General features: G+C 43.4%; 1 protein-coding gene across 1 annotated transcript in view; it reads left to right on the forward strand.

The window, feature by feature from the left end:
• MANBAL (mannosidase beta like) overlaps window positions 1–11228 on the forward strand; it is an 86707-nt gene extending 75479 nt beyond the window's left edge. The window contains exon 3 of the mRNA XM_078650496.1: window positions 10570–11228. Within this exon, the coding sequence (XP_078506622.1) occupies window positions 10570–10677 (108 nt within the window). The 3' untranslated portion in view covers window positions 10678–11228. The remainder of the gene's footprint in view (window positions 1–10569) is intronic.
• Window positions 11229–11472: the final 244 nt, after the last annotated feature.

Genomic DNA, 11472 nt, shown 5'->3' on the forward strand with positions numbered 1-11472 from the left:
TTTCTTCACTGTTGATTGTTGTTTCCAGCCACTAGGCTTTTTTAACTTCTTTTTATACGTGGATAGGTTACCTTCTTGCCTTTCCACCGCGACAGTTGAAACTCAGTCTGTGAGCAAATGCTGGATGATACTTTGTTTGTTGTTTATGTCATCCCCTCCAGGTTTCAGCCATGGCGGGACCCTGTGTTCGTCATTTTTTAACAGTAGGTTGTGAACACTACACACCTCCAATTCATTAGTGTAGATAGTTAGGTTCGGTCCTGAAGAAATGCACGGTATCACTTTGAACACTATTGCATGAAACATGTCGACCAGTATTATATAGAGTAGGCTACTGCTTCCCTGGACCCTTAAGTCAGAAAGCAGCCGCTCTCATTGTTTTTAGTGAGGTGGGTCACCACTTTATTAAATTTCGGTGTGGATAACACAACCTTTTTTAACCATTTATACACATCTACACCCTTCACCTTCTCTCCTAGGGCCCTCACACCCACGGCACCATACGGCAGGAACAAAAGATCTCCGCTAAAGAGCCCCGTTATGGGTGCCCGTCGGGTATTTCACCGCCGATCCGACGAGGAGCGAGCCCATTTGATGAACTATGACCCCAAGCTTGCTGGGCGTGTGAGGACTCTAGTTCCAACAAGGAGGATTCCCCTCCTTTGTGCCTTCACCCACTTTATTTTCAACTGTCGCTTGAGTTTTTCCTCTCTGGGGAACCATGTACCCACCTTTGTTAGACCGCACAGTTCAATGACACACACTTCCACGCCACACAATTCCACATCACACTACACAGTTCCTCTCCACATTACACAATTTCATTCAACGTCAGACAGCATTACTCCACACAGTTCCACTTGACGCCACACAAATCAGCTCGACTACACGCCACACAATGCCACTCCACGCAAAGCAGCTCCACTCCACCCAATGCCACTCCACTTGAAGACATGCAGTGCCACTCCACACCACCCACTCCATCAAAGCCAGAAGATCTCACATCTCACACAGGATTGAGCCTGTCTGTCTCCTAGGAGATTCTGAAGAGAAGCAGCTCCCCAGCCCCCACCCCCAGGCCAGCAGACCATTGGCTATTCAGCTACCAGGCAACTCTGAGCCTCCCCCCCCCCCCCCTCCCCAACACACCTGCCCAGGCCCCTTAAAGCTTTGCTGGGTGCACCCCAAATCATTCTCCTCCATCTTGTGAGTTACAGCCTACCTGTGCCCCAGATTGCAGTGAGCAGAGTCCAGGAAGTGATTAAGGGTCAAACTAGTGCTGTCTCTTCCCCAAAACTAAAGTTGCTTAAAAAAAGATTTTCCCTTTCTGTGATTACTGTCTTTGCCTGTGGTTGATACAGTTTAAAATTGTAGTTTTAACCTGCCTGGGATTGCATATCACCTGTATTGAGTTTTGAACTTGTGGTTTTCCCTGCCCATGATTGCTTCCATTTAACGTGTTGAATTGTGGGATTTGCAGTCCAAACTCTAGTTTATCCCTCTCATTCCTGGTGACAATTCAGTTTTCCCTCCAAATTTCTCCTTTGCTCTGTGCTAAAACCTGAATGGTAAAGCAGTGCACCCCGGCCACCATTTTGTGTTCACAAGCCAGTGAAACAAGCCCCCCTGCCCCCCACCCCCCAACATTAAGGATATTCTGCATCAGAGGGTGCTTCTGTGAGCTGTTTAAACTGTGTAGAATGGTCTACAGGAGTTTATGAAGACTAAAGTCTCTCTAGATTAATAGCTCAGAAATCTAATCTGCTAGCTAGATAACTGTGCAGATTTGTATTCCAGTACTGTGGGATTTTTTTTTTTATCAGATTATGTTAGTCTTACTGCTGAACCTGATTGACTTTTTTAGATGTCTTACAGGAGAAAACCCAATACAGGTGTTTTAAAAAAAAAAAAAAGTCATTGGGACATCGTTTCCTTTAATAAGCTACTGCATCCTGGGAGTTGTAGTCCTAGTTCATTGCGACTTACCCAATGGGAGTAGTAATAGACCCGAACACGCGCAGGGCCAGAACCGCATGTCTGTCACATCCTGGAGCCCACTGTGTGGGAGCGTAGAAGGTTGTTTGAACTTCATCCTACATAAAATTATTTGATCCATAAATCTGTACCCAAAGTAAATAGCAGACAAGCTAGTGCAACTACTTGACTACAAGCCATGATGTGAAACCTGTTTGGTTTAAACTTCCTTTCTGCCATTCGGGAGTTGACTCAAAAGCAGCGTACTACGTTTATATGCATTACCCCATGGTTACCATACCAGTTTAAAAACTGCTTGGACAGGCCTCCAACGAAATTGATTAGACGGAGTCAAAAGTGTACCTTTTGCAATATATACATCTATTGACTGATGAAAGTTGCAACCAGGTGAAACTTTTAACACATTTACATTGAACAAGCTTGGTGATTGTAGGCGCTACGAGAAAGTCTCCTCCGGGACGTAACGTGTCAGCTTTAATAAATGTTTTCAATCCACGTTTCTTCAGGTAAAAAAAAAAACAGAATTTTAAATGGAACTGACTGCAAGACTTTCTCTGGCTATCGGAGTGATGGACTGAAACATGGATGGTCAGTATAAAAAGTTAATCTCAGTGCACACTAAATTCTATGATACGTGTATAACATGGTGTCTGTGTTCCTTTAACTGGCATCTGCCGCGGCTCCCTTCATGCTGGTTTTCTTGCCAGTAACCGCGGGTTAACCTTGAAATCTGACTGATGTGTGCATCTCTGGGCCTGCCCTCCCGTTGGCACCCATTCACATTCCTTCAGCTGTCTTGGACACCCTTCGCAGCCAGTGCAGCGAGAGCAGTTAGTCCTAGCAAGGAACTGAAGGAGGAGGGTGGGGTGAATCACTCTTTTTACTTACTTACACAACTTACACTCAACAGTTAAATGTAGACATTGTGATTCATGCATGGTGCGGCTCCTTCAACGTCAGACTATCGCCACTGTTTGATCTTGTACGTTTGACTAGAGCAGGGCTGCAGTCAAACGTCAAAGGTAGCTTTTGACGTGTTTCCCGCGCTTTCTGCACGGCTCTTGGAAGGGGTGAAAAGGCCGTTCAGGGGGCCAGAGTACCCGGTACCCCTCATCTGTCGAAGCACCTGGTTATAACTACAGTTATCACGTACCAAAGGCCACTTTTTGAACCGACCATGCCCTTCCAGTCACAATCCCCGGTGATTTATAGGCCCTGGTCTCTGCGTGCTTTGTATAGTGTGTTCAGGGCCAGAGCAACAACTATGCATCCTAGGCACTGGCCCGTAACCACATCATTTTGGGGGTACTGCATCTGCCATGGAGGAGTTCCACCTTTTATCCCGAGACAGTGGTGGCTGCCATCAATGGGAAGCGGGGAAGGGCCGGGCACGCTCTCCAACAGAATAAAAACAATATCAAAATAAACGGTGCGCGCAAATATAAACTTAAAATATAAGAAAACGCTTACCTGAAAACCGGTCCTCTTGCTCTGGACCTAGTTGGGCTGAGGCCTGGCCACCAGGAAACTCCTTTGACTAATCAGGGCGCTGCACTCGCCAGCATTAGAGCAGAGCCCTGATTAGAGGGAGTGGCCTCACTCGGCGTTCCACAGCGTTCTGGAGGCCTGCGCTTACTCTGACCCAGCTGTCTTAAGAGAGAGAAAGTAGCTTCCTGGGTACAGTGACCAGAGTTTGAAAAACTAAAAATGGGGCAGGCCAAACATAGAAGTAGGACTAAAAGTGCCCATATGCATATTCACTGAAAAGACCAAGGGTTACAGGGACATTGTAGTTTGGTTGATTTTAGACACCCAAAACTATAGAAATTCAGCAGTTATAGTTATCTCAAGTAACTATGGCTCGTACCCTATGGTGACTATAACCAGCGCCCCTCCCATGTAAGTTTTCTTATCAATTTCATTATAAACGTTGCAGTGATATGATCAATGATGTTGTAGAAGATGTCATAAGTGATGTAAAATGTGGGGTAATAATCAGTGCATGGCAAGGGTGCGAGTTATAGTTACTTTAGGGCACTAGTTATAGTTGCTTGAGAACTAGAACTGCTGAATGTCTATGGTTTTGTGTGTGTAAAACCTGAACCTTACTATAACATTCCTGTAACCTTTGTTTTTTTTCATTACATTTCAAAGGTTTTTTAAAGTCTGTTTCCCAACTATAACGTTCTTGTAAAGTTTGTTTTTGTCCTTTAATTTCTGTTTTTGGTGCTATTTCCAAACTATAACGTCACTGTAACCTTGTTTTTTTTGTGTGAATTTCACTGATTTTTTTAAAATATAAATTATACTATGATTTGACCCATTGATGCCCCCACCAGGCAGCTGGTGATTCAGGCGACGGTGATCTCCCGGCTTGATTACGCCAGCTCCCTCCTGGTGGGGTCTAATCAGGCCGAACTTACCCGCCTGCAGCGCGTCCAAAATGCGGCTGCCAGAGCCATAGTTGGTCTGCCTAGATTCTGCTCTGTCTCTAACATCCTCCGTTCCCTGCACTGGTTGCCGGTGAGGATGAGAATCCAGTTCAAGGTCCTATGTCTGGCTTTTAAAATTATGAAGGGCACTGCCCCCAAGATCTTGTCCAATCTTTTATCTTTTCATGTCCCGTCTCGCTCCCTCCGCTCTCTGGGCCAGGCTCTTGCCATTGTTCCCCGGTTTAAGCTTTGCCGCGCCGGTGGCCGCTCCTTCCGAGTAAGAGCGGCGGTTATTTGGAACTCCCTTCCTGTTGAGATCCGACTCCTGGAGGATCATCTACAGTTTCGCAGGGCCATCAAGACCTTCCTGTTTTAAACTCTGGTTTTCTTTTCTCTTTTGCCCTGATGTTACCGGTGTTGTGTTTTACCTTGTCATGCGCCAGGACGCTCCTTTGCTGGAGCAGCTGTGCGCACAATAAATACCGTTAACATAACATAACATAAGTTCAATTTACTAACTACATTTTCACAACTTTATAAATACATTTTATTCACACATTCATTCTTATTATATATTTTAAAACTAAAAATGCAAAACTTAAGGTAAGGTAACTTATGTAGTCTTTAAATAAATGCAATGCACTAAGTCTTTTGGTGCTTTAAAAATAATTGTATGGATCAGCGGATCCTTCATGAATCCTCTGAGAGAGAAAAGGGGTCAGCCGGTTATATTGAACACATTCAATACTAAAACAACAGCACATTTAATACAAACATATGTTTTTGCAATTTCTATTAGTGTATTACTGACTTTGTGTGGGTGTGTGAGTAGCTATATGGGTGTGGCAGTGGCTGTGTGGTTTTGTGGGTCTCTGAGTGGGTTTGTGAGTGGTTGTATGGGTGTTTGAGTAGTTTTGTGAGTGGGTGAGTGTATTTATTTTGATTGGGGGGTCTGGAGCTGTGAATCCATCCTAAATCGGGTGCTTCCTCAAGCGGTTAAAAAATATTTTTTTGCACAATTTCATGCCCATGAGGGGTCCCTCACAGACATTTATCTCAGTTCCATGGGGTCACAGGTCTTCCAACCAGACCCCTTCTATCAATTTTATAATTTATTTGCACCACCCACCCCCTGATCCATGTCCCAGTACACAAAATGGCGACGCAGCTTTCCTTTCAGTTTCTAACCAGTCAAATCGCGGCATTGCTGTTGGCACGTGGATCTGCGAATACGTCCGGATCCGCATCTCACGATATACATAAATCCTTTTACTTTAACATCTACAATACTACTAAACAGATTTATACCGAACTGCAAAAGGCACTCGATATGGACCAAGATCTAGCCTTCGGCCAAATTTCGTGTCATTCTGTTCAGCAGTTTGGGCTGTAGTCCTGTTTAAAATCCCAATAAGAAATTACGTAAGGAAAACTTGTTTTGGGACACTCCCCTGTCTTCTCAGCCCCTTTTCGACGGATCACCCCAAAACTTTCCAGACAGCAGCTGAAGTGACTGGTAAACTAGTTTTGAAAAGTTCGCGAAGATTCGTCCAACGATGCCAAAGTTATTAGCAAAACATTTTTAAATTATTTTCCCATGGAAATATATATATTCATCCTTTTAAAACACTTACTGGCACAGGACATTCTCCCTGCCCCCAATACCCTCCTCCCCTCTTCTGCTAGGACCAGGACCTGAGGGTCCAGCTCAGCTCCTGCTGTGCTGCGTTAATTAGTCTGATGCAGCGCAGCATCAGGGTTAATTAACTCTATTTCACACTACAGCGGTGTATATGGAAGTGAGAGAATGTGCCGTAATTCCAATACACTCAGCTTTCATCTGAAAACCAGGACATGTAGGTAAAATTGTTACGTGTCGAAACACAGGGACAGACCACTCGCACACAGATCTGCCAGTGTCACTGTGACTGCTGCTGCATAGTAAATTGATTCTACATTTACTGACTGCCATCTTGAATCACTTTAATTTACTCCATTCCGACAGGTCCTGGTCCGCCCCCCTATCTAGTTTCATGACTGGACAATCTAAAGCAATTTGAATTCTAGTAAGACAGGAAAAGTTAGCATTGGTTATCCCAGTAGATCACTTGGACTTTTCTGTCTAGCCTGCTCCAGGATTATCCAGACTGGTAATGTCTAACTGTGGGAAGCAAGCACAGTAAATGGCTAGACGCTTCAGGGGTTACACACACAAACAAAGCATTGTGGACCTGCAAAACAAATCCTAGTTGCCACTTTAGGTACACTGTCCATTCTTGATAACTCATTTTTATCTCACTACCCCACTTTTAAATGCCACAACCCAGGACTTGATAAGTGCTCTACTCTGCTCACTGACGCACACTAAAACGCTTCCCATGTATGCCTCTCCGCAGATGACTCCTTCCCACCGTGCACTTCCACAGTCTGGCATGGTCTCCAAAGGTGCGCTATGACACCTCGCAAGAGCTATGAAATGCTATACAAATGCGATTCAAATAGTAGTGATACAAGACGGAGGAGGTCACTGGCCATCATCCGATCCATGCACAAAGCTACCTTCTTCACGTAAGCCAATAGGCCAAGATATCTGATACCTCCTAGACTTGCTTGAGAGGGTAGAACATGTGATGCCATCTTGATGGCGTGAATGCTGAAGAATGAGAGATGGAGATTAAATATGATAATGTTTGGAACATTAATGTCAAGTTGAAGAGTGAGTAAGGGCTATAGGAAAGTGGGAGAGGACTATGGTAGAGTTTTGGAGAGTGTGGGTTTGCGCAGGAGAGAGAGGGCTGGCAAAGTTGAGGACTGAGAGTATGAATACTGATGGTCTAAAACCGGTGAAACTAAAGTGACAGCTGTGCTGTTTTTTTCTGTTTGATTTTTTTTTTTTTTTTAAATGAATGTGAAATTTAGCGACCTGAGGCCATCATCTGTCAAATTGGTGTCTTTTTAGGGGTGGCATTGCTTTCTGTAGCTTAATTTTGTAAACTATGCTTATCCTGGCAGACCGGTCTGCCTTCTGGTACTTTAACTTCTATGGATCTCAAATAGATAGGCGACAGTTCAGCTGTCTGAGGCCTGGATCCTGAATAAGTAGTTGGGCTGTCAGAGACTTGATCCCAGTTGGTCTTCATATACCAGGGATTGCAATGCTGTTCAATGCAAAGGCAGCATGGCCACTTTTATAAAGGGATTTGGCTTGGTGGTAGAGGGTGGTCAGGCGATACCTGCTAATTGGCATGGGGTGCTGGCTTAGCCTTTTTGTGGACATGTGGGAGGCTGCTCAATCGATCACTCAGTTTATAGGAGCTTGTTAGTAATGGTGTCTGTGTATCTAAGAGCTGGTAGTAATGCTTCCCGGCTATATATAGCTGGTATTGCTGGTTACTAGGTACATACGATCTAGCAGTACTGCTTAGAGCAGTGGTCTTCAAATATTTTAATGCTGCCCCCCCCCCCCCCACCCCCCACCCCCAACATGGAAAAAAATCTTTGGGGCCCCCCTCAGAATTTTCCACATTTATTTTATTAAATTGTATCAATTAAAAGTATTGCCGGTGTGTGGTTGGGGGATTTGGAGAATATTCCCTTCCCTTTTGCCACATACTAGGATATAAGTGACAAAAGTTGTTAGTGATGGCCCATTAGAGAGCATAATACTTCTTTTGGCCAGAGCCTGGAGCCCACTTGGGATCACCCGAGCCCACCCCTGGTGGCGGGAGGGGGGCACTCCCCAGTTTATAGACCTCTGGCTTACAAGGTGTATAAGACATGGAAGGTCTACTAATAGTACTGCTTACTAGTTATCTAGGAGTTGGTAGTACTAGTTAGTTGGTATTTAGAGGTTGGTCCTACTGGTTTTTGTTTTTTGTGGATTGGTAGTACTGCTTACTTGCACATGGGAAGGGGTAGTACTGCTTATCGGATATAAAAGGGCTGGTAGTACTGCTTATTGGGTATATAGGAGCTGATTCTATTGGTTAATTATGAACTAGTAGTACTGCTTACTGGGTGTATAAGAGCTGGTAGTGGTGCTTACTGGATGCATAGGAGTTGGCAAATTCTGGTTACTGCGTGTCTCAGTTGGGGTGTAACAACGCCCCTTCAAGGGCGCCAAAAACTGACTGTCAGATGGTGTTAACGGAAATATGAAGCACTAAACATTCTACAGTTCTAATATTTTTCTTCGTTATGCACAAATCTAGTGTTTTTTATTTATTTAATTAAAACATGATCTGGATAGATGATATCCTTCCGAACGTTGTCCAGTTTCAGTTCCGAACGGGCGACGTAAATGCTTCCTGACCCGGAAGTATTCACTGATCCGTTCTGGCGCGTTAATGCGTGGCTCGGCCTGGAATCTTGCAGTGCAGCCAACCACACGCTGAGTCTGAGCATGCCGCGCATTCCTTTCTGTGCCGCGCGCTTCAACCCTCTGGTTTTGTCTAAACTTGACTGAAGAGGTTTGGCTCCGTGCTTGTTGAGAAATAACCACCTACGTATCCGGGTGTCTGTATGCACGTTATGAAATGAAAACAATAATTAATGGCTCATTGCTGCGGAGAAAAATACTATGAAAAAAACTAAGAGGTGTTTTTCCCGGTCCTACACTACGTTTTGCAGGAATACATTATAAAGCAGCGTGAATTACCTTGAGGCTATAAAAAGCCCATGGCAGAACCTGTAGTTAAGGGACTAGTGTGGACGAATGCACGTTAGTCAGGAGACTACAGTTAAAATATCAAACCCTTACACTGAGCATAGTCTCCTGTCGCTGTAGCACCGCATTCGGAAAACCCCATAACGTGTAATCCGGTAATTCTGGTGGGGTATTAATAGCACCTGCTTCCAAGTGTACCGCTGTTTGAATGGGGCGTTACTGTGTAATTCTGTGGTGATTTTACCTAAAATTCAGGGAGGCCAGGGACACCGCTTGCAGAATTACTACAGCTGGTAAGTTGCCAGTACCTTGCAGAAAGAGGGCAATTTTGGGCATCTGCCGTTATCTCTAGTCCTGTGTTTCTTTCCGGCCGTGTGCCTGTAACACCAAGTTCCATATATAATTTAACATTTGTATTTCGTCTCATGCCAAAGAAAGCAATGAGAGAGTTAATAATCATGGTTTATCTGTTTAAAACCTGTTTACGTAGCATAGCAGTTAACAAATAGAGAGTGGGCGCACTGAAGCACATTATACCACAGTTTAATTTGTTATCAAGTGTGTTGTTTCTTTCAAGCATGCAATTAAAATCATTTGGGCTCTGTGTGGATGTAATGCCATATACGGACTTAAGAAACAAATAAACGCTACACAATAATACCAACATTAATTGGTATCTATGCCCAGATCACCCATTAAGATCAGATCATCCTTGTGAGCAGTTACAATTGAAGTTTGGATTGTGACTATCACTCGGAGTAGCCCTCCTGACAACAATATGAAATTACTTTGAGGAGTCCAAGTCAAAGCCACACTTGTATGCAATGCATGGTGTGTTATTGAATGATTAGTTGCGAACAAAACTGTGGATTTCCTTGTTATATAAATCCCTTTGTTGTGAATAAACATTGGAGTTTGATTTTCTTCACGTATATGAAGTTTAGAATCTCACAATTTGGCTTATTTGAGATAAGAAGAAATGAAAGCAAGAAATTCCCAAAATTGCTAATTTATGCTTTTACTGGCAATGTAGGACCAGCACGCCTTTTGAGGCACTGCAAATAAAAGTGTACAGATCTTCCTTCTGTTATAGGATTTTATTTTGGACCATTCACAAATTGTGACAAAGACATCACACGTCACTTTCCAAAAGCAATTTATTATAAAGCCTTGAAAAAGGTTGTGGGATGTATTTTTCCAATAGTGAAACACGTGTCTACATTCAAATGCCAAGTAACCATCAAAAATCCTGCCACGTCCACAGTAAAGTCTATTTTTCCTGATACTGTGTTTTTTCTGCAACTTGTATTTTGATACACATGTCCGAATCAACTCTCCATCACTCTCTTGCAAGAAGCAAGTAAGACGCATAAAATGCAAAGTTATGTGAAATCACAAACCATTGTCTGAAAGCTAAAGCTGTTGATTAATGGTCTGTTTCTTTTCTTTCCATCTCCCTCTTTCCAAAAACTGCAGGACGTTGATCACTATGAAGTTAAAAGTTCTGAGCCAGCCAAGAAACCAAAACCTGTGACCGCACAAGTGACGAAGAAGCCAAAGAAGGAACCCAAGAAGAAACGGTAAAGAAGCTTTGGAAAGGCAAAAGCAAGGAACTGTATGCCACCTACCTGCGAGCAGGCCACAGTACTGACTGACATCACCCGCGGTGTCCAAGAACTCTTATACATAAGGGACAACTCCCATTGACTTTTGTGCTGTGGGCAGCACGACAGAGCTATGCAGGTCATTTCATACCACCAATCCCCAGATAGAAATCATTTTTCAAGTGCATAGTGTGAAAACAACAAACATTGACTTAGTTCAAACAAGCCCCGAGAACAGTCTTAGAACGAGTATTCATGTAACATGTTTTGTTGACTTCAGTGTTAAGTTTGTGTGGTTTTCTTGGGCTGCACCGTTTGTTGCTCCTACCCCCTTCCACAAGGAAACTTTGATGTGATAAAAAAGCCGCCTGAATTGTGCTACACAGCATATTGTTCGTTTTTTGTTTTTTTTGTAGGCACGCACCTATTACTCTTTTCTCCTTTCATTGTTGTCTTCCTTTGAAGTGTAGAGTGTGTCATGGTGTAATTGATTCTGCTAAATCTTAAATAAAGAAAATAATTGGTAAAAAATGACTTGAGCATCTTTTTTTCTTAGCCTGACTGATTTATACAGTAAAAGGCATGTGGGGGTCCGGTATCTTTGAGGGAACATTGTATTGGGCAAGCCTTTATCCTTTTCACCCCCAGCAAATACATATAAAAAACATCGACATTTGGATTCTGTCTTTTACAACATTTCTGTTGCAAAGCTTCATATGTCTTGAAATTGCCTGGAGGAAACTCCCTTATGTTTTTCTTATAATCTGATCTAAGA

The sequence above is a fragment of the Lissotriton helveticus genome, chromosome 7 (genome assembly GCF_964261635.1).
Source record: "Lissotriton helveticus chromosome 7, aLisHel1.1, whole genome shotgun sequence".
NCBI classification, from domain to species: Eukaryota; Metazoa; Chordata; class Amphibia; order Caudata; family Salamandridae; genus Lissotriton; species Lissotriton helveticus.